The 24,231-nt window shown below is 34.6% G+C and overlaps 1 protein-coding gene across 1 annotated transcript in view; it reads right to left on the bottom strand.

Moving 5' to 3' along the window:
- Positions 1-24,231, bottom strand: part of NMD3 (NMD3 ribosome export adaptor) — a 32,315-nt gene that overhangs the window by 1,530 nt on the left and 6,554 nt on the right. The window contains exons 5-15 of the mRNA XM_025425432.3: positions 19,434-19,514; positions 18,561-18,689; positions 18,190-18,280; positions 10,571-10,649; positions 9,785-9,881; positions 7,730-7,847; positions 6,288-6,433; positions 3,425-3,537; positions 2,638-2,710; positions 1,321-1,427; positions 313-383 (exon numbers count right to left, since the gene is read on the bottom strand). Coding sequence (XP_025281217.1) covers positions 313-383; positions 1,321-1,427; positions 2,638-2,710; positions 3,425-3,537; positions 6,288-6,433; positions 7,730-7,847; positions 9,785-9,881; positions 10,571-10,649; positions 18,190-18,280; positions 18,561-18,689; positions 19,434-19,514 — 1,105 coding nt within the window. The remainder of the gene's footprint in view (positions 1-312; positions 384-1,320; positions 1,428-2,637; positions 2,711-3,424; positions 3,538-6,287; positions 6,434-7,729; positions 7,848-9,784; positions 9,882-10,570; positions 10,650-18,189; positions 18,281-18,560; positions 18,690-19,433; positions 19,515-24,231) is intronic.

Here is a 24,231-nt window from a genome sequence, read left to right as displayed (position 1 = left end):
TCATACCTAGAGCAGGCATTTATACTAAATGAATGAATGATATAAATGTATGAATAATTATCCATTAGTATAGGGATCAGAAATTTGAGGGATCATAGTAGGATACAAATGATATCAAATATGGTAAAACAACATTAGTAAATCTTACTGTTCTGCAACAGTATTTTTATTTTTTATAAATGTTTAGTCAAGTTTTAAAAACACACAGAAGTCACTTATGGAATTTAAGATACCAAAATACTTATGTTGGGGCAATATATCTACACAAAAGCAAAAGATACAACCTAAATCATACATTCCTAAAACACTAACCTCTATAAATGTTAACATTTTTTCTAATTGCCTCATCTTCTTCAAGATCTTCAAGGAAATCTTGGTATTGCCTATGGAAGGATAAAGAAACATTTAAATATTTCATCTTTACTGACAAAGTATGAAGTTATGTGTCCTTCATTTTCAGCACTATAAATGTGTTCCAAGTATTAGTATCTTTAAAAATAATATCTGAAGGTCACATATGAATGGTTAATGAAATACTCTGACACATTAAAAAAAATCTTTTTTTCAAGATTATATGATTAAAATAAACACATTGAATATAAGGTGATATTAAATATAAGACAGTAAGAAAACATCCTGCTACTTTACCATCCCTCCCCTAAAGTCTTATGGCCAAGTTAAAATACATATACTTTTAAGACTATACATGAAATAAATATGTACTTGCAATATCTAATCAATTTAACATATACTTATGAAAAATCATTTTAAATTACATTAGGCGATTATATTTTGGAAATACTGCTATTGCCCACTCAAATTTCACAACTCAATTTTATTTAAAAACCTTCATTTTCTTAGATATCAGCGTCTTCACCTTCATTACGGCCACTTTTGATCATCCAATATACTTTTCTAGAACACATCTTCATTTCTCCTTAAATTGTTTGAAAATAGTGTATTTGATATCAACAGGCTAGTTTCTTTTTATTCCAAGTCACAAGTACCCACTTGCTCTTTGTGATATCCACAAGGTACTTACTTATTTTAGCTTTTCAAATGTATTGTTTACAATAACGCTACAATTCTCAGGCTAAAACCCAGGAAATAATAATTCAATCTGTTAAATATCATTATATCCTCACACTGATTCAATTAACAGAGTATCCTCTTAAGCTGATTCAATTAACACCATAAGAATACAAAAGTAATATTGAATGCAACAATCTGGTGATGATTAAATGTAAAAAGTATACAGATTTATTTTTATTATAAGGATTTCCTTTGAGACAATATATAAGGTTTAAAGAAAAGTAGGACCTTTCATCATCTGTATCCATGTTTTCTTTATCTCTTGCAAGCTCTTTTAGTTTCCAGTTTCTACGACGCTGACGTTTTGTACGGTCATAGTTCTTCTTGATTAATACCTAAAAGTAATAGAAATATTTGCAAAGTTACAAAAAAATGGTGACTAAGTAATGGGGCCTCTTAACCAACTAAGGCAGCTGTTTAACCAACTGAGCCACGCAGGAACCCCTCTGTGTCTTTGTTTTATATCAAAGTTCAAATTTCACCTACCATTCACATAATCATCCTGAAATATTACAGGCAGACATTTTCCCCTCCCTTTTATTACTACTAATAGGCACTCATAGAACTATATATACCTTTTACAAATATATGTTCTAGGACAGCTTAAGAAATTGTGGAATAAATGAAAATAATTTTACACAATACAAAATCTTGAATGACTGTCTTGATCTCCTCTACTGACCCTGTTAGACTTTTATCTGAGCTATACTTTTGGATGCCTAGGTGGCTCGGTCGGTTAAGTGTCTGCCTTCAGCTCAGGTCATGATCCCAAGGTCCTGGGATCAAATTCTGTATCCAGTTCCCTGCTCAACAAGGAGTCTATTTCTCCCTCTGCAGGTTATCTCTCTCACACACACATTCCCTCTCAAGTAAATAAAATCTTTTTTAAAAATTATGTTTCTATATCCTAATTTATTAATTAATAAAAACACAACTAGGTGGTAAGAAGGCGAGTCCTTCTTATACCATGACTTTTTTTGCCCACATCTAAAGAGATTAGTGAAGATTAAACAATCCAGGAATTAAGATCTTTCACATTTCATTCATTTTTGCTTATAAAAAAAACTCATGTTAGAATTTAACAGGCTTTTCCACAAACATTCTTTCTCTAAAACTCAACACTGTAAAGATTATTTTCAACTGCAATTATATTCAAACCTGAAAAATCTAGGTTTTCATTCTAAATGTTTAAACTGAGCAATATGTGAAATAAGCTGAGCCTAAAAGAATGAAGCTAAATTAAGTTCTAATGGTCATCGTTTTTAGCTGCAAATTTATTTTTGCTCTACAGATGGTATCAGGCATTTTGACAGAGAAGGGAAATTCAATTATTAAGAGCAACAAAAACCTCAAATCATGGATTTTCCCTGCAAAGACACATGACTAAATGTGAAGGCTTGCCCTATTATACCTTAGCTGAAATTTCAAAAGAATCTCTAATTGATTTGTTATTTTCATAAATGTGAACTCACACATCTTACCCATAAAAATTATTATCAATTCTCTTTATAACACAGGTTCAAAGGAAAAACTCTGAAGGCTTACCACATCTGGGACTCTATCTGAGTTCATTTTGTTGACATGCTCATCATTTAAATTACAGTTGGCCAAATCAAACCTGAAATAAAAATAAACACTTAATGACATAAGCATTTCTTTCCACATTACTTTTTATTTAATATATGTTCACCTGAAAGTTCTAAGATTAACATTTAATATTTCCCACATTAAAAGTTTTGCAATTTACTGTACAATAAACATGCCTCTACAGATATCTGAGTTTCATAGTTTCACTGTCCATCTTACCATATACTTGTAAAAGAATTGAAACAAACATATATCATTAGAATTCAGTTCCGTTTAAAAAAAAAAAAAACTCACTCTCTAGTAAAAAAAGATTGCATAAGAGCAGAAATAATGCTTAAGGCATGCTCATAAACTCTGTATTAGAATAGACTGCCCTATGCCTAAAAAGAACTGTTACATTTCTGGCTTCCATATTTTAAAAGTGAAATATCTGAGCAATAGAATATGCAAAATAAAAAACTACCCACTTCCCCAAAAAGCTACAAATATGATCTAACTATATACACGGCTCAGTTACTCAAAAATCTTAGATTAAATGATTAAATCATTTAAAATGATGGTCAAAATGGAGTAACTATGGGCTTTTGTCTAATCTAATTTAGTGTTCAATAAAGTGAACTATAATGCTCCTAAGAACTCTTAAATTCTTTATGGAATACACATTGTTAGCAGTTTAGTCTGCTGGCTCCTAAAGAAAATTTGCAATGATAGTTGCCAGTTTAAAACACTGTAAAATAATACAAACCCCAACACCAGGTCTCCAGGATTTAGAAGATGTCCCAAATGAGTGCGACAAAAATATTGTTTATCTGTATTCATTTCAGATGTTTTCTGTACCCAGACTTCCCCGAGGATATGCTGGACAAGAAAGAAAATGCACTCTTCAATAATCCAAGCATAACTCAAATTATCTCACAGAAATCATATACAATGTTGATTTCGCTTTTCTAATTTTATTTTATTCATTCATTCATTCATTCATTCGAGAGACACAGAGAAAGACAGAGACACAGGCAGAGGGAGAAGCAGGCTCCCTGTGAGGAGCCTGATGTGGGACTCGATTCCAGGACCCTGGCACCACACCCTGAGCCAAAGGCAGACAGACACCCAACTACTGAGCCACCCAGGGAACCCACTAATTTTTATTTTAAAGATAGCAACTGTTTTAATTTTACAGCTCTCTGAAACACTATAAAAATTAACAAATTACTATACAGAGTAAAAAAAATAAGGAATACATAAAATAAATATCTTTATTAAGATTTTATTTAAGACTTTATAAAACATAAACACTATCATCTAAATACAGATATATATAGAATTTACAAAACAAATGTTTTCACAGGGAGATGGGTAATACAGACTGAGCAAAAATAACTGAAAGATCTTAACTCTAGAAAATATCATAACAACCCCTTGTTTTACATATAAGGTTCAAAAAACCAAGGTTGAGACAAAGCAATCTAGCAATCCCAGTGGCACTACTACTACTAGAAAACCCAAATATTTATAAAATTAATTTTTTGGCTGTCTATTATGTGAAGTATAATTTTTTTGTCCTTAATATCTGTTGCAGAAACAATATCCCAAGTTTGAAATTATTTTTTTTTAAGTAGGCTCAATGCAAGGTCTGAACTCCCGACCTGGAGATCAAAACCCTAAGCTGAGATCAAGTGTCAGATGCTTAACTAATTGAGCTACCCAGGTGCCCCCTAAGTTTGAAATTTTAATTTGGAAAATCATTAAAGTCTCTTTCCAACATAGGATTTTACAAGCAACTATAATTGACATTTCAAATTTCCAGGCTAAATTAAATGCAGCACTTGCCAATACTTTTTAGTAACAAAAACAGACCTACAAAATGGGATCAAGAGGAAAATACTAAGAGTTATAGACTGAGGAATTAACAAGTCTCAAAGAGGTGAAAAGAAGAGATAGAGAGAGAAACTGAAATAAATGATAGTTCCCAGATTTAGGAAAGAAAAAAGGAAAATAGGTGAATTACTAGTTTCTTCAAAACTAAACATCTTACCAAATGATACAATAAACATGCTCCTCGGTATTTACTTACCCAAAGGAGTTGAAAACTTAGGTCTCCACAAAAGCTAAAAACACAAGGATGTTTATAGCAAGTCTATACATAATTGCCAAAACTTTGAGGCAACCAAGATGTCCTTTACTAGGTGAATGGGCAAACTGCAGTAAATCCACACAATGAAATGTTACTTGGCATTTAAAGATTATATGGTTCTAATCTAAACTATGTAATATTCTGAGAAAAGCAAAACTACAGACAGTAAAAAGATCAATGATTGCCAGGGGTCAGGAGAGAGAGAGAGGGATAAACAGGCAAAGCACAGAGGATTTTTAGAGGAGGAAAAAACGTGTATAATATTATAATGGAAACGTCACTATACATTTGTCCAAAGCCATAGGATGTACAAAACTAAGAGTGAAACATAACTTAAATTGTGGACTTAGGTTGAGTATCAAGTATCAATGTAGACTCATCAATTTTAACAAATGATAATGGAGGAGGCTATGGCATATGTGGAGACAAGAGGTATATGGGAAATTTCTTATCTCCTCTTAATTTTGCTATTAAGCTAAAACTGCTCTTAAAAAGTTGTTAAAAAAAAAAAAATTAAGGCACAGGAGCTCCCACTGGCTAAATTTGGGACAATCTGAATGTCCCAAAGGAAAGAAAGAAGACAAGCAAGTTAATAGGAAAGGGAGAAAAATCATAACATTACAAGGAAGAGATCTGGCTATCAGTGAAACAGCCAAACACGCCTATCACTCAGAATAGCATAAAATCACATAGTGACACTTCTAAAATGTTCTGGCCAAAAATCACTCAAGTTTAAGCAAGCCTTTTAGATCCACTCTTCATTTAAAAGAAATACAAGAAATTAAGAAAGCTAAATAATATCAAGAGAAAACAGTAAGAGATTCATAAGATAAATGCCCCAGTTGCCTTAGGAAGTTGATATCCTAAAGGAAAACAAGAGCGAAGGGGGAGTAAAAGATTTAGGAGGTAGAACATTCACATTCAATATAAGGTCCCTAACTGGATACTAATTTGAACAAACCATAAAAGGCATTTTGGGACAAAAGAGGAAATTTGAATATAAATTATTTAAGTTTATATGAATGATAATACTTTGATTAGAAAAATGTTCCTAAAAAAAAAAAGAAAAATGTTCCTATGTTTTAGGGATACATATTGCAGTATTCAGTAATTACTGATAATATAAGATACACTTACATTCAAAATGTTTGAAAAAAAAGGTTTACTTATCATTTCGTCCTCCTATACAAAAGTAAAGCAAAGAAATGCTTTTTTCACAATAAACATTTTTAAAAATGTTTTCAACATTAAAGAGAAAAAAAACTTACCAGTGTATGTCTAATAAGTTTCATAACAATGGCCATGTGTAAAAACAAGTAACATACAAATATGGAATGCATTTGAAACCTAATGAAGTGTTAGATTTCTGTGGAACCAAATTTTGGAATTACCTAACAAACTATGAAACTGAAAAATACAAAAGAGGGACCAAAGCAATTAAACTGGGGGGCAAAAAGATGGGCAGGATGGAACTTACCTTTTTGGATATCATTCCAGCACCTGCACTGCGTTTTAAATCTCGGACTATGCTGCACTCCATCACAATAAACTCCTCTAGTTGTTTGGGATGACATAAACTATTGAAAGGGTGACTCCAGAAAGTGCTTCCGTCAATATCCGCAACTAAGTATAAACATGGAACATCAAAAAATGAAGTATTTCAAAAGCCATCAAACGTGTCAATCAGGAAGACGTTGATATATATGAACTGGCAAACATGAGGTTGAGACCACAGTGGCAACTCTCTGGAGTACCATTTATTCTTATAAATCAGCCCCAAACTTCTCACAGCACAAGAAAAATTTCAAGTGACAGTAATATACTATTTTTAAGATTTTATTTATTTATTGATGAGAGGCAGAGACATAGGCAGAAGGAGAAGCAGGCTCCCTGTAGGGAGCCTGATGTGGGACTCGATCCCAGAACCCTGGGATCACGACCTAAGCCAAAGGCAGATGCTCAACCACTGAGCCACCTAGGTGCCCTTAAGTGACAATAATATCTTAAGTAGTTACTATCATCAGAACCCCACAGAGCTGAGTGCCTTTAGAATAAGATCAGGGTTCCTGGGTAGCTCTGTTGGGTGACTGACCCCTGATCTCAAGTTCGCGAGTTCAAACCCTATGTTGGGCTCCACGCTGGGCACAGAGTCTACTTAAAAAATAACAAAAAATAAATAAGATCAGATCCACTCAGTTGTATAGTTGTTTCATGTGCTAGCCCTTTAGAAAGGTTATCAGTCATCTTAGCTGCTTAAAAGCAGCTTTATTAAGGAAATAAAGTTCTACCTGACAGATATTCATCCCAAAACCGCAAAAGACCTTTGACTTACAAATTCTAATTGCCAAGGATAATAAAGGACTTTCTAAAAAATATAAACTTGATTTTTTTGTATAACAGAAAACTTACATTACAGGAAAAACATGAAAAAGATCAAGAAATAGGAGATATACCTATCCATATGAAATCTTCTTTAAAAAAAATGTTTTATAAAGGGAATGTTAAAAATTATGTGTAATAATGATAAAATTAGTTAAAATTCGTATTTAAACTAAATGTTTTACTGCATTACAAGTGAAATGTTCCAAATCTTAAATAGCTGCTATACACTAAACTTGGCAATCAACTTAATTATTCACAAAAATTAAATGAGGTGAATAAGTCAATTTCAATAAAAATAAATGGACTAAACCTAGAAAATTTTTTGAAGTTCACAGAATTGTTTCTCCAAATAAAAAATACAGGAGTTACTTATCAAAAGCTTTAAAAATTCCAGTGTTTTTAAAGAAGTAAACAGCAGTAAAAATCTGAACTAGTTTTGCATAACAATATCACTGAGAATATCTGATAAAATTAACAATATAAACTATTACTCCTTGCTGGATAAAACTGTCAAGACAAATATTTTCTAAGACTTACCTTGTAGTGTATTTGGATCTATGAGATGTATGGCGCTGGTTACTCGAATACACACACAAATCTGGTTCATATTTCCCAGGCTTTGTGCCAGTTTTGGAGATAGACAAACAACATTATCCTAGGCATAAGAACTAACATTTAGAGTGAAGCAAGTCCTAAATAGCCATCTTCAATAAACACTCATCAATATAAACCAAGTGTATGTGCCCAAACCAAAACATTAATTCTATTAACAAAGGGCCTAAATCAAATCTTAGAGAAACAGAAAATAAGCTATTCCTTCTAAAGATGAGAGTATCTGTCTTAATAAAAATGCTTTAAAAGTATTTTTCCAGATCTCACTTACCAAGCTATTAAGTTTACTTCAATTTTATTGAAGTGTGAATGCTTACTGCTCTATGGTAATACAGTGAACATTCTAAGCAAAGTATTATAAACATGAAGGAGAATGATTTTCTAAATCTCCCTGTGCCTTTCAATAAAAAATAAATTTCAAAAGAGCCACGTTTCTCTTTCATGGCTATATGCACGAATACGCAATCAAAATTTAATGCCAGAAAGCATGTGTCCATGTGTACATTATTACCAGCAATGTAATTACCTGTTTTAAAACTGTATTAAAATACAAAAAAAAAAAATCTTTGTTATATTTTAAGCTGTATCTATTCACAATCATAGGCTCCTCCACTAAATGGGCTTTCTGTGTATCTCAAATAGCACCTAGTCTAATACTTTGTTTCTAACTTAGTAAGAGTCTCCATGGATTAATGAAAATACTTTTACATTGTATTTTTATTCAGTTACTTGCATTAATCAATCCAAGTACTTAACCCATGGCCTAAAGATGGCATCATATCTAGATTCACATTTCCCAGGCTTTGTATCAGGAAAATGTTCACTATTTTAAGCTCAGGCTAAATTTGGCCCACCACCCATTTCTGTATAAAGCTTTTCTAAAACATAGCTTTGGCTATTCATTTACCTATTACCTATGGCTACTTATGTGCAACAGCAGACCTGAATACAAAACAGATTATATGGCCTAAAAGCAAAAATATTCATCATATGGTCCTTTACAGAAAGTAAAAGTTGCCAACTCCCCCCTTTTTAAAGTAGGCTCTGTGCCCAATGTGGCACTTGAACTCATGACCCTGAGATCAAGAGTCCCATGCTCTACCAATTGAGCTAGCCAGGCGCCTCTGCTGACCCAGTATTAAGCTATCATTTTATCCTTGTTATTATACACTGCACTGTAAATTAGCAATAGTATCTTTAAAGCTTTAGAGTCAAGACCTAGGCACAAATCCTAGCTTCTTCATTTTGTAATTATGTAACTTTGGGCAAGTCATCTAACCTCCCCAGGCTTCAACTTTCTCATGTTCAAAATGATGCAATGATTTACCCCTTATAATTAGATATGAAGAAGTGAAATAGACTCAAATACTTAGATATTAACTTTATATGGAATGCTTCTAATACACTATGGCATTTATCATTATTAATAGATATTGACACACAAGTTCCTATATGGTAGAGACCTCTAAATAATATCCTTAATACACTGCCTTCTATATAGTAGGTGCTCATTAACTATTCGTTGCATTTTAATTCATTTATATTTTTGAAGCAGGATTTTACCTTAATACAAGGAAATGATAACCTACTTTTAAGTATTTGATGTTTTTAAATCACAAAAATGATTCCATGATCTTATTTCCACAATACTGTTTAATTTCATCATGCCCAACTTCATTTTACATACATGCTTCAAAGTGGTTCACTGATATTTATTTTAATGTCCTTTCCTGTATTCAAACTTTTCATGTGTCCACCAGGATCAAAATGAAAGGTATGCCAATTTGTAATCTTAAGCATTATTATTTTTCAGTATCTTTTTAACATGGGTGAATATGTCAGAAAGGAATTCTTTAAGAAGTTATTCTAAATTTTTAACCAGTCCCAGAAGAACTCAGGAGCTAATAATTACATATAAACCAATTAATTACCTTAATTATTCTTTTTATAGACATGGATTAATTAAACGAGAAAAAGTACCTTGCATATTGGAACAATTTCCACAGAAAAAGTGCTTTTGTAATTGTATGTGTTACTGTGGATATCTTGAGAGATCAGTCTCTGTGAGGCTTTGTGTCTGTTAAGAAAAAAGGTTTATAGTAATAAAAAGACGAAGGTTTCTACTTATATAGTCTAGAGAATATCAATTTTTATCTAATCAAATCATCACTGTCCAAGGTCTGAAATAGCTTCCTGATGCCCACTATGGCAAAGCCTAATTTCATCCACTTACATTTTAAAACCTCCGCCAACCCAATCGCATCCTACCTCTTTTCAATTTGTCTACTCAAAACTTCTAAAACATGCACTTGGCTCAGACCAAGGTAGTCTATTTACAGCATCCACTGAAAGCCACACTAATGTCCACCACAAGTCTTTGTTCACACTTATCTCACCTTTCACTATAAACCCTATCTTAAAACTTCCCATTTTAGGAGCTTAAGCCCTTTTTCCATGAAGCTTCTCCCCAAAGCCCTCTAACTCCATCTTTCTTGTGTCTTATTTAAATACATTCAATCAAAAGTTTAGCAGTATAGTACTTATCATAGGGTGAGATCTAGCTCCCCAAAGAGATTCTTCTATATTCTTTGGCTAACAATTTCCATAAAGTGGCTAATCCAATAGATGCTTACTAATTATGTAAGTATTCCTACTACAATTTTAAATATTTTAACATAAGAGTAGTCATCTAAGCCTGAGGGATGGATATAATCTATATCCATTCCCAGCTCCTTGGACTTAATCACATTTAGGTTCAGAACATACCTGCAGGGAACTGTACACTGAAGAAATTCTACCATTTTCTGAGCATGCTGTTTTGAAGAATAATAGAAATCCAAACCATCTTAAAAGAAAAAAAAAAAAGAAAAGCCACATGAAAATAATTCTGCAGAATAAGATTCCCCTCTACTAACATAACTATATCACAAATTAAATGTGTAGTAAACAAATTATTAGGAAACATAAAAATATATCAATTAAGATTTAACAAAAGGATAGACAAACAAGGCAAATAATAACAAAAGAAAACAAGATTCACAATCTTAATTTCAGATAAAATAAAATTCAAGGCCAAAGGGGGAGAGAAATGGGGTGTCTGGGTGGCTCAGTCAGGTAAACATCTAACTCGTGATCTTAGTTCAGGTCTTGATCTTAGGATTAGGATAGCCCAAACTGAGCTCCACACTGGGCATGTATCCTACTTAAAAAAAGATGAGGGAAGAGAAAAACCACGCAAAGAAGCGTATTTTATATATTAATCTACCAAGAAGATAGTATGAATGCATCTACTAACACAGCACTAAGATGCAGAAAACAAAAACTATTAAAAAGAAATAGAAGTTAATAAATGTTAACACATGCACAATCACTGTGGCAGACTAATATGAGACTATCAAAAACAAAATGACCAAGAGGATATTATGCTAAGTGAAATAAGTCAATCAGAGAAAGACAATTATCATATGATTTTACTCACATGGAATTTGAAGAAACAAAACAGAGGATCATAGGGTAAGGGAGGGAAAAATAAAACAAGAGGAAGATAAACCATAAGAGACTCTTTTAACTATAGGAAACAAACTGAGGGTAGCTGGAGGGGAGGTGGGTGAGGTGATGGGGGATGGGGTGATGGGCATTAAGGGGACCAAATGATGTAATGAGAGCTGAGTGTTATATGCAACTGATGAATCGCTGAACTATACCACTGAAACTAATAATACACTATATGTTAATGAATTAAATAAAATGAAATTTTAAAAAATAATTTTAAAAAAATACCAAAAAACAAAAATAACCAAACTGATTAAAAATAGGAAGGACACATAAAACCTGAATAACTCTCATGGTTGATTTAACTGAGATTATAGAACATGGTCCCAATAATACTTTTTTTTTTTTCCATTTTATTTTTTTATTCATGAGACACACACAGAGAGAGGCAGAGATATAGGCAGAGGGAGAAGTAGGCTCCTAACAGGGAGCCCAATGTGGGACTCGATTTTCCCTGGACCTGGGATCATGCCTGAGCCAAAGACAGATGCTCAACCGCTGAGCCACCCAGATGTCCCAAGAATACTTATTTTTAAAAATTCATAGAACATTCATAAAACAATCACATACAAAGATTTTTTTAATTTCAATAAATTCTAAACAGTATAAATTATAATTATTAATATTACCTGATCACAATGCAGTGGTATCAAAAATCAGTAACAAAGGGAAAATTAAAAGCACACCTACCTGCTTTTAAAGATACTTATAGAAATGCTTATAGAGATACTCTTTCCAAACAACTCCGCTAACTAGTAAAGTAACTCAGAATAACCAAAACCAAATTCTGAAGATGAACAGAGTTGTTGGGAACTTATACTTCCCAGTTTCAAAACTTGGTAACTTTAGTCAAGACAGTGTGGTATTAGCATAGGATAGATATACCGATCTATAGAACAAACTTGAGAATCCAGAAGTAAACCGTAACATTTATAATCAATACATCTTTGACAGAGGATCTAAGGAATTCATTGAGAAAAGGATAGGCTTTTCACTGGGAAAACAGGATATATCTACAGGGAGAAAGATGAATTTAGACACTTATCTCACACCATGCACAAAAATTAACACAAAGGTTTAGATCCAAATTTAAGAGCTAAAACTATAGGGCAGCCTGGGTGGTTCATCGGTTTAGTGCCGCCTTCAGCCCAGGGCCTGCCTGATCCTGGAGACACGGGATCGAGTCCCATGTCAGGCTCCTGGCATGGAGCCTGCTTTTCCCTCTGCCTGTGTCTCTGCCTCTCTCTCTCTCTCTCTCTCTCTCTCTCTCTGTCTGTCTCATAAATAAATAAAATCTTAAAAAAAAAAAAAAGAGCTAAAACTATGAAACATATGAAGAAACGCAGAAGAAAATCTCTGACACTGATAAACAAGAGTTCTTAAACATGACAACAAAACCCTAATGGATAAAAGAAAAAAATTTATGCATTACTTTAAAAATGTTAAACTTTTGCAATTCCAAAGACATCACACTTCCTGGCTTCAAAATTAAAAGCTACTATAATCAAAACAGTTTGATAATGACATAAAGACAGTCGTAATAACCAATGGAACAAAAGAGAGAACCCAGAAACCAATCCATCCATTTATCTAGGGTCAACTGATCTCCAACAGGGTGCTAAAAATACACACTGGGGAAAAGATAATCTCTTCAAAAATGGTATTGGGAAAACTGGATTCCACTTAATACAAAAGAACAAAGTTGGGCCTTTGTTTTACACCATTCACAGAAACCAACTCAAAATGGATTAAGGAATCGAATATAAGACCTGACACTATAAAACCTCTAGAAGAAAACAGAGGGGGAAAAGCTTCATGACAATGGTCTTGGTGATCATTTCATGGATACGATACCAAAAGTACAGGCAATAAAAACAACTGGGACTACATCAAACTAAAAAGTTTCTGCACAGCAAAAGAAACGCCACCACAGTGGAAAGGAAACCTACAAAATGGGAGAAAATATTTGTGAACCACATATATCTGACAGGGAGTTAATTTCCAAAATATATCAGGAACTCCTATAATTCAACAGAAAAAAAAATAACCTGATTAGTTAAAATATTTTTGTTTTAAAAATGGGCAGAGGAACTGAACAGACATTTCTCTAAATAAGACATATAAATGGCCAAAAAGTATATGAAAAATGCTCAAGGTCAAAATCATCAGGCAAATGCAAATCAAAACTACAATGAGGTATCACTTCATACTCATTAGGATGGCTATTATTAAAAAGTAAACAAGCATTAAGGAAATGTAAAACCTGGAACTTTGTACACACCAGTGGAAATGTGAAATAGTGCAGCCACTATGAAAAATAGTATGGAGGGTCTTCAAAAAACTAAAATAGAACTATTATGTTCCATTAATCCCACTTCTCAGTATTTATCCAGAACTGAAATCAGTATCCCAGAGGTATTAGCACTCTCATGGTTATTGCAGCACTGCTCACAGTGGCCAAGATGATGGACATTTGGGGTTGTTCCTACCACAAAGGAATGGATAAAATGTGGTATGTACATGCAGTGGAATACTATTCAGCCTTAAAACAACAGGAAATTCTGCAATATGCCAATAACATGGGTGAACCTTCAGGACATTATACTAAACGAAAATAAGCCACTCACAGAAACACAAATACTACATGATTCCATTTATAAGAGGTATCTAAAATACTCAAATTCGTAGAATCAAAAAATGGAATGATGACTGCCCATGGGGGAGAGAAGGAGGAAACAGGAAGTTACCAATTAATGAGCATAAAGTTTCAGATAAGCAAGATGAATAGGCTCTAGAGAACTGCTGGTACACTGTATTTCTAGTCAACAATAATGTATTATACACTTACAATTTTAAGAGGGAAGATCTCATGTTAAGTGTTCATATCACCATAAAAAAAAAAGGACAACATTAAGAAAATGAAAAAACAAGCTATGTATGGGCTAGGAGAAAATATCTGCGAGTCATATATAATATGAGGAACTAGTATCCAGAATAAAAAAAAAAAAATTCTTAAAATTTAGTAAGACAGAAAATCCAAATAAAAAATGGACAGATGGGGATCCCTGGGTGGCTCAGCGGTTTAGCACCTGCCTTTGGCCCAGGGCGTGATCCTGGAGTCCCAGGATCGAGTTCCACATCAGGCTCCTGGCATGGAGCCTGCTTCTCCCTCCTCCTGTGTCTCTGCCCCCCTCCTCCTGTGTCTCTGCCCCCCCCATCATAAATAAGTAAATAAATAAATCTTTAAAAAAATAAAAAATAAAAAATGGACAAAAGATCTGAATAGTTATTTCAACAAAAAATTTACAGAAATGGCTAATAACCTCATGAAAAAATGATCAACATAATTAGTCATTAGGAAATACAAATTAAAACCACAAAATGAGGTACCACTTCATACTACTCTCTAGAATGACTCTGAACAAAAAGAGACAATGTTGGTGAGATGTAGAAACTAACCCTCAAACACTGCTGATAGGAGCGTAAAGTGATACAGCCACTTTGGAAACAGTCTGCCAGTTTCTTAAGAAGATAAATATAAAAGAAAGATGATAAACATAAATTTGCCATATGACTCAACTATTCTACACCTAAGTATATACCTAAAAGAATAAAAGAGCTGAGATGTTTGCTGAAAATAAAATATGCAATGTATAATAGGATAAGGTAGCTATAAAACCAATACATATTCGTGAAAATTTATAAACTTCAGGATATTTATTAGAAACTGAAAATAAAGGAAACTTCCAATTAATAAATAAAGTCTTTGAATTAATTGAAAATTTAGCAATGCATGAGGTCTAGGTGGCTCAGTCGGTTGGGTATCTGCCTTCAGTTCAGTTCCTGATCTTGGGGTTCTGGGGTCAGGACCACATTGGGCTTCCCTGCTCAGTAGGGAATCTCTTCTCCCTTTCCCTGTGCCCTCTACCCACCCCCCAGGTCAAGCACTCTCGGTCTCAAACAAATAAATAAAATCTCTTAAAAAAATTAAAATGAAAAATAAAAATGCAACGAAGTTGCAATCCGCAATAACAAATAGTGTAGAACAGCCAAAAAAAAATAACTAGAAACATTTAAAAATCTTTATGAGGAAACTATAAAATGTTTCACTGAAGTACAGAAAAGAAGTGAATAAAGATTATGCACTAAGCGGGGTTCTATTCTGCATAGATAATTTAATCTTCGCAATAATCCTGAGGTAGGTGCTATTACCATCCTTTCTAGTTTATTGATGGGAAAACTGAGGCTCAGAGAAGTTAAATAATTTGCCTAAGATCACACAGCGAAAAAACTGGTGGGACAGAGTTCAAATCCACAAAATCTGGTTCAAGAATCCATGTTCTTATTAACTATCACTCAAATCTTCCAAAAAAATTAATAAGGGAGCACATTATTATATAGTTTACATACTGTGGTAGAAGCAGTGGGACAAAATAAATCAGAAGGGATCCATGTATATAAAATAATTTATTGTATGTAAGAAAGGAGATATTTCACATCAGTGGGAAAGGATAGACTGACCTCGGAAAAACTCCGACTGGTAAGCTTAAAAATTCGAAAATAATTTACTTTTAAAAATACAATAGTGGGAGCATAGAAAGCTTTCCAATGTAAGACACAAAAGTTAGAAGCCATAGTTATATAACTAAAAAATAATTCCCACATATAAGGGAAACCAATGCTATCACAATTTTTATTTTGTATTTTTTTAATTTTTAAATTTTTTTTTTTTTTTTTTGCTATCACTATTTTTATACAGAATACATATTATAGCGGTGCCTGAGTGGCTCAGGTGGTTAAGCATCAACTCTTGATTTTGGCTCAGGTCATGATTTCAGGGTTTTGAGACTGAGCTCCATGTTGGGCTCTGCACTGTGTGGAGCCTGCTTAAGATTCTCTTTCCCTCTGGCCCTGCCCCACAAAAGAGTAAACATATACTATCTTGTTTTAAGGGGTTACCTCTGGGGAGAACAAATAGATAAAAGGAATGTAGAGGTCTTTTATTCATATACATCTATGTGTGAATTTTTACTATTACTAGTAAAAGTAAATAGTAAAATTTTAACAATTTTAAAAAACAAATTTACAAATAAACCACAAACAAACAACTCATCTAAATCAAACCAAGAACTAGTAGGGAAAAAAATATAGATTAAATTCTCTGGATTAAAAAAGGGCTGTTAAACTCACAATATTTTTGGTTTTGAAAATGATTACAAAAGCATGTCCCAGAATGTATCCAAGTCTTTTGCTACAAAAAACTTCTTTGAGTATATTTCTGCCAGGTGATGAAACAGAGTAATAGTGGTTTGCTTTCTTAGCTAGAATATTTGGATCTACTTATCCTTGAAAGAGTTACTCAAAACAGAATTACTCAAAACAAAGATGTATTTTTGCCTGGTGGCTAGCCGCAAATAGCCAAGGCACTATGTTGACTAGGCAGCAAGGTACCTTACCCACTAAGATTATTCATTAAATTGTGTTTCACCAATTTAAGGGCTCCTGGGTGGCTCAGTTGGTTAAGTGTCTGCCTTTGGGTCAGGTCATGTTCTCAGGGTCCTGGGATTGAGTGCTGATGGGCTCCCTGCTCAGAAGGGAGTCTTGTTCTCCCTCTGCCTCTGCGGCTATCCCCCACCAGCTCCTGCTCACACACTCTCTCTCTCAAATAAATAAAATTTAGAAAAAAATAAATTGTGTTTCACAGATTTAGATTATTAACCTTATGTCTACTGGCAAGGCACTCAGGTCAATACAAAGCTTAAGAGATTTTCTTTAGGTGACATCACTACATACATCTCCCCCCATTTAAAGACCCAAGACCACACTTTTCTAAGTACTTTCCCAAGACATACAAGATGTGAGTAACAGATCAGTTGGTAACAGTGGAACACCCAGGTTTAAAATGAGGAGTCGACCTAAGAATTTAGTCATTCCTTCAAGAACAGATATCTTTAAACCTATACTTTAAGAGACTAGGAAAACGACGTATGTACATGTTCACCAGCAGCAAGTACCATCTCAAAATAATAACCTTTAACAAGAAACTTAAGAGTCTGCTTAAGAATATTTGTTTTCTGGGATCCCTGGGTGATGCAGCGGTTTGGCGCCTGCCTTTGGCCCAGGGCGCGATCCTGGAGACCCGGGATCGAATCCCACATCGGGCTCCCGGTGCATGGAGCCTGCTTCTCCCTCTGCCTGTGTCTCTGCCTCTCTCTCTCTCTCTCTCTCTGTGTGACTATCATAAATAAATAAAAAATTTTAAAAAAAATCTTTAAAGAATATTTGTTTTCTACTATTAGAGAAATATACATCCATCATCTAATATGTATATGATATCAACAGTAAGATACGATATCATGCAAGTTTTAAATTCCACCTTTAAGAAATCTAACTATATCATTTGTATATCAAAACCAAAAATATTACAAAAGAACCTACAAATCTCAAAAATAATTTTCTTCCAATGAGAAACTGATCTCTGCATAAAACAAGTTTTTGATGAATTTTTCATCATAACACTTTACATTTCATTAATGCAGTTACTGGTTTACTCATCTAGTAGCTACTTAGTGTAAATGTAAGTTAAAACAGAAAAAAATTAAGAATTCAGTTCCTCCATTGGACTAAACACATTTCAAGTATTTAATAGCCATATGTGGCTAGTGGCTACCATATTGGACAGTGCAGATAAAGAACCAAGATTTTTTTCTTCCTAACAAAAGAAACTGTTCTTTTGGACAGTATTATTCTAGATATTATCAATAAAGATAAGACCTCTTATTTAGATGGACTAATTCTGCCCTAAATTCAAATGCTTTCAAATTTTAACTCACCATGAATCTCTTTGATACGAAGTGTATTCTGATGCATTCCATATTTCAAAATCAACTGTTCCAGATAGTAGAAAGTTTTTTTGTGCAAAGTCTAAACATAAATACATTATTAGATTAATAGATAAAATGTAAAAAAGAAGAAAAGGCCATCTATTGCTATAGCACATTGATTTTTAAAACAAAAACAATCTTTAAAGATTATCTAAAATATGATAGTGATCTATTTTTAAAAGTAAATGTTGCAGAAACCTGGACTATCCCTGGTTCCTCAAGGATGTGAAAAGGGAAAGGAGGAGGTTTTACTAACTGTTTATAATTGACAAAGATGAAATACAAGATGAAGGATTCACTTATCATCCTTCTCTCAATACCTTTTGCCTTACTTGAACCACAGCCTTCCAGAAATCCTTAGCTTCTACTCTGTGGCAATCTCCACACATCTGAGGCTGAACAATATAATCTACCACAAACACCTGCTGAAGGATAGCACCATTCATCACCTGATATGGGGGAAAAGGAAAAAAAAAAATCACATTCCTTTCTTCTTTGTTTTAATAAATATTTAATATTTAAAGTTAATATTTAACTTAAAGTCTTTTTCCATGAATGTTTTGAGGACATCAACAATAAATCAATTAAATTAAAGGTCATAAGAATAAGTTAATCCTATTTCAAGAAAAAAACAAGTTTGATTGTAGGATAAAATTAACATTTCATATTTACCTCTAGTTAAAGTGGTTGTGAAGAATAGTCTTTGAAGAATTTGTATATCTATATGTGTGTATGTATATATAAAAATACAAGACAAAGAAAATTCTAAAAACAGAAGACATTCCTTAATTGTTCCCAAACATAGCCAATCATCAGAAACCATCTAGGCAGCTTTTTAACAGATTCCTAGGTGTCACGTCCAGATGGATCCAGTTCGATTCAGTTACTGTGAATTATTATGATGATCGACCAAGTTTGAGAAACACTGCCTTAGCTCATGCTTTTACTTCCATCTTTTTTCCTAATAAAAATAACTCTGAAAAAGATTACCTTACCCACTAATCATGAGCAATGGCTGCTTTGGATCATCTGGCAAATGACCAAAAAATACAAACAAAAAAAAACACCTCAGGTTAAAATTAAGAGTGTAATCTCTCCTCCTAAGCTATTCAAGCCCTAAGATAACTTACCAATATCCCCTCATTTTCACTACCTACACTTCAGACATGCTGAGAAAACTGTATACAGCTTACCTCTTTCTGAATTGTCAGTTTAACTTTAAGTCTCTTAGAGTGGGGCTCAGTCCAGACGAAACCTGCATCTACAAGCCGTACCTTCAAAAGAACACAACCAAAAAGAAACTTAAGTTCCCACTTGAGAAAAAAGATGAAAAAACAACTCATTAGCAGAGTTCAGAAGATGTTTAAGGAATCTGTGGTTAGCATCATTACTCTACAACAGCAGTCAAAAAAAAAAATTTATCATCAGAAGTATGGCAACAAAAAGAGCAATAAAAGGACCATCTAAGGACTACATTAATGCAACTGGTATAATTCAAGCAAAAATATAAGTGTCTGCGTAGGAAGAAATCCTTTTCCCTAAAAAAAATACTTTTTTTTTTTTAATGGAAATTATACTTTTTAGAAGAAAGCAAAGATCTGGTGTTTAATCATCTACTAGAAATCTCATAAACAAAAGTTTCTACTTGGATTATTCTATCTATATTAAGTATTTGGCTTTTAAAAAAAGGCTTATCAGAGGGGGTCTAATGCTGAACACTGAATCCACAATGGTAACTCACTGATATATCAGCAGAGGTCAAAAAGTGTGCTATACGTGAGGACCTCAATGTAGCTCAATATAGCTAAAATGGGTGTTTTGAGGAAGAGGGAAGAGGAACAAAAATGGAGGTTATTTCATTAATTTGGGCAGGAGTTGCAGGTGAGTTGAACTGAAAGGTGCTGGAAGTAAAAAAAGTAGAAAGACCCAAGAGTTATTTAGGAAAGAAGATTTACAAGACTATATGACAACTGGATACGGGAAGGAGGAAAAGAACAGATTTTAGAATGACACTCAAATATCCATCTTGGGCATATAGGTAATAACTATTTTTCTGAAACAAATAGAGAACAGATTTGATGAGGAGAAAAGATGTTACATTTGGTTTCAGATATTTGAGTTTAAGAGGATTTATCTATGAGATCCCTAAAACGAAGTTGTTCAGTGGATGTTAATGTAGTCAGTTTGGAATTCTATGGAGAAACTTGAACTGTTGTAGATAACAGATTTTGGAGACATCAGTGGGCAGATGATAATTTTTTATCAGCTCCTGTCTGGTGAGAACTAGACTAGCTGTTATAGACGCAGCACTCTCTATAGAGTAAAACCCTTTTAATGTGACTGGTTCCACTAAAGCCACACCAGGTACACAGAGTGACAGTAGTTTCTTACTCCTTCAGCCTCTATCCACCCACAAGGGTCAAGGCCCAAGGGCTCTAATACTGCCCTTCTCTCAGCTTCCAACCTCATCTACAGAAATGGAGAGAAGACCCTTGACAATTAACTTCAACACTGACCAACACAGCCTCAGACAATCAGAACTGATCAACTTTATTGGACCCTTTATTCTTTTTAACAGTCCCAGACACTTGTTACCTCTAATCCCCCACACTCTAATCTCTATATGGTTCCACATACTTCCCATTCTGTCCCATCTAACACCTCTCCCAAAATTCTGAAACCCTTTTACTGTGCCCTCTGGAATGCAACATTCACTAACAACAAAACCTCCTAAATCCTCAGTCTATTTGCTGAACATTCCCTTCACTTTCTCTTTTTTTTAGACTTTATTTTATTTTATTTTTTTAATTTTTATTTATTTATGATAGTCACACAGAGAGAGAGAGAGGCAGAGACATAGGCAGAGGGAGAAGCAGGCTCCATGCACCGGGAGCCCGACGTGGGATTCGATCCCGGGTCTCCAGGATCGCGCCCTGGGCCAAAGGCAGGCGCCAAACCGCTGTGCCACCCAGGGATCCCTAGACTTTATTTATTCATGAGAGATACACAGAGAGGCAGAGACACAAGCAGGGAGAAGCAGGCTCCCCATGGGGAGCCTGATGTAGGACTCAATCCCGGACCCCAGGACCATGACCTAAACCAAAGGCAGATGCTTAACCACTACGCTACCCAGGGATCCCCACTTCGTCTTCTAATCTCCTGATTATATATATTGTTCCCCTGCAGATAATTAAACTAATGAATGATTTTTTTTCTCATTCCTATCACTGGACCAAGAGCCAGAGGTGTCCTCTTTGCTCTTAACTACTAATTCCAAACCATTCTCCCTGCCTCCTCCTTAAATACACCCAGTCTTGAATCTGAAGGCTATGCTACCCCTTCTTTGTTATAAACATCTGTTAACTCTTGCAAGGTCACATGTTCTCATTTCTCAAAGACTTTATTTAGGCTCCTGGCTCACTGTTGCTCTTTCCAACAATATTAATACTTGGTGATTTCAATATCCTCATAGATAATCCCCACAAAACCCTAGCATCTCCATTCTTTGAGTCCTCTTTCCCCAAGATCTTGTCCTCCTTCTATCTTAGCTACTCATATCTTTTACCAATAAGTTTTATCAATAACTGAAATCCCTCCAAAATCTCAACTCCAAATATCCCACTTCTTGACCCCCACCTCTTAACCTTCCAGCTCACTTTTCTAGTTCCTGAGCACCAAAAATTCTTCAACCTACTGCAACCTACAATCTATTCATCCTACCACTTTTCACTATCCCTCCTACCTCCTTTTTCTACTCACTTCCATCATATGCTAGCTTAAATGTCAAGATCATCAAAATCATTCTCATGCATACACTCAATTCCCTTGGTCCCACTCTCATTTCACCTTGTCATTACTAAATCACTTTGTTAAATCCAGTGCCCTACCTATTCTATGCCCTACCTGTGCAGCTGATGAGGCTAAAGAAATGCTAGTCTTTAAATTTCTAACAGTAACCTTTGCAACAATCATACATCATTCTAGTACATTCTCTCTCCCACTCTGGAGGTGTGTTTCATACCTTCCCTTCTCTCCTCAAGTATCTAACAGTTTTTCCTTCATAACTCCTCCCCAGGCTTTTGTTTCTCAATTAGAAAAAGTAATAAGAAGATTTCCCAGAAGCTCCTACTTACAAACATTTCTCTATTACTACAGACAACCTGTCCTAGCTCCTATTAAGACCAAACTTAAGAATGCCCCATTAGAGAGCAAAGACCTTTATTTTGTTCCACAAAATACTCCAGGGTCCCAAAATGGTGCCTGGGAGAGAGTAAGTACCAAATACTTGTTGATATTCTTCCACTAGTATGCTCTATCTTCTCTTTTCCACTCCTCAAGGTCATCTCACAGTCAAGTATTCTGTCTCTGTGCAGTTTCACAGATTTTTCCCTCTGTACTCAACTCCCAGATAGCTTATAAATATACTCTAACATCTCATATCCTTTTTAAAAATGTTTTATTTATTTATTTGACAGAAAAAGAGTGAGAGCACAAGCAGAGGAGTGGCAGAGGCAGAGGAGGGAACCCAATGCAGAGCTTCACCCAGGACCCTGGGATCCTGACCTGAGCAGAAGGCAGACACTTAACCAACTGAGCCACCCAGGCGCCCTTAACCTCATACCTTGAGAAATGGGTCCCTTCCCTTTTTTCCCCCTCTACCCACTATCCTATTTCTTTCCCTTTACTCAAAAAAATTATCTATACTTGTTATCTCCAATTCCTGTTCTCCTATTCTCTCATTTTCATTCAAATTAGGTCTTTATTTCCACCACTAAACAGAAATTGCTCATCAAAGTCATTAACGATTTTCACATTGCTACATCTACAGAATTTGACCCATTAGCTGCAAATTACATAGCCAGTCACTTCCTTTGTAAAATACTTCCTTTACATTCCAAGACACTACACTCATCTAATTTTTCATCTACCTCACTAGCAACTCCTTTTTAAGTCTCCTTTGGTTTACCATCTTCTCAAGCTTTTAAGAGTAAAAGACCCCAGGATTTAGTCCTCAAATTTCTTCCCTTCTCTATCTAAACTGTCTTGGAAATTTCATTCAATTTCACAGCTTTAAAAACCATCTATATTCCAAATTCATCATCTCCAGTCTGGATCAATGTTTATTTAGAAGCTGCCTACAATGTCTACTTCTATGTTTAATGGACATCTAAGTACCACTATGAGATAGCTCTAATCTCTCTCACACTGACCTGCTTCCTCTTGAAGTCTTCCCTACCTTACTAACAGCAACTCCCTCCTTCTGGTTGATCAAGTCAAGAACATGAAATCAAATAATCCTTCTACTCATCTGTCATATACATACATTCAGATTCATCGGTAAATACTACTGACTACCTTCAACGTAGATCCAGACTGTCCACTTCTCACCACATCCACTACTGATCCAAATAGCATCATTTCTCATGATTACTACAATCACTTCCTAAAGGTCCCCACTTCTACCCTCACCCCCATTTCCCTCATACGTACTCTAAACATAGCTGCAAGGGTTCTTGATAAATCATAAATCTTTCATCATTTTACTACTCTACCCTATACCCTCTATACCCATTACACTTGGAGTAAAAACCCAACCTCTGTGACTTTCCACAATTGCTGTTTTCAACCCCCACTACTTTTTCCCTCCCCACTCCAGGCTAACCTCACAGCTATGCTCCTGCCTCTAGCCTAACACTTGTTTTCTCTACCCATAATTCTCTCCTCCAGATTTCTGCACAGTTCCTTCCCATACTGCCTTTAATGTTTACTCAAATGTCACCTTATCAGTGAGGCCTTACCTAACCACTCTATTTCACTTATTTGAGTATACCTGACATATAATGCTAACCCCTCTTATTTATTTATTTGTTTGTTTGTTTATTTCCCCTCTATTTTAAATCAAACTCTTCCCTATGCAGTTCTTATCCCCTTCCTGGTTTATTCTTCTACAGAATTTAGACATTTCAGTGGCTACTCCTCCAACTAGAATAA

Source organism: Canis lupus, chromosome 34 (genome assembly GCF_003254725.2).
Source record: "Canis lupus dingo isolate Sandy chromosome 34, ASM325472v2, whole genome shotgun sequence".
Taxonomy (NCBI): Eukaryota; Metazoa; Chordata; class Mammalia; order Carnivora; family Canidae; genus Canis; species Canis lupus.
The sequence above is the reverse complement of the archived record's forward strand: the minus strand, read 5'-3'. Positions and strand labels throughout refer to the sequence as shown.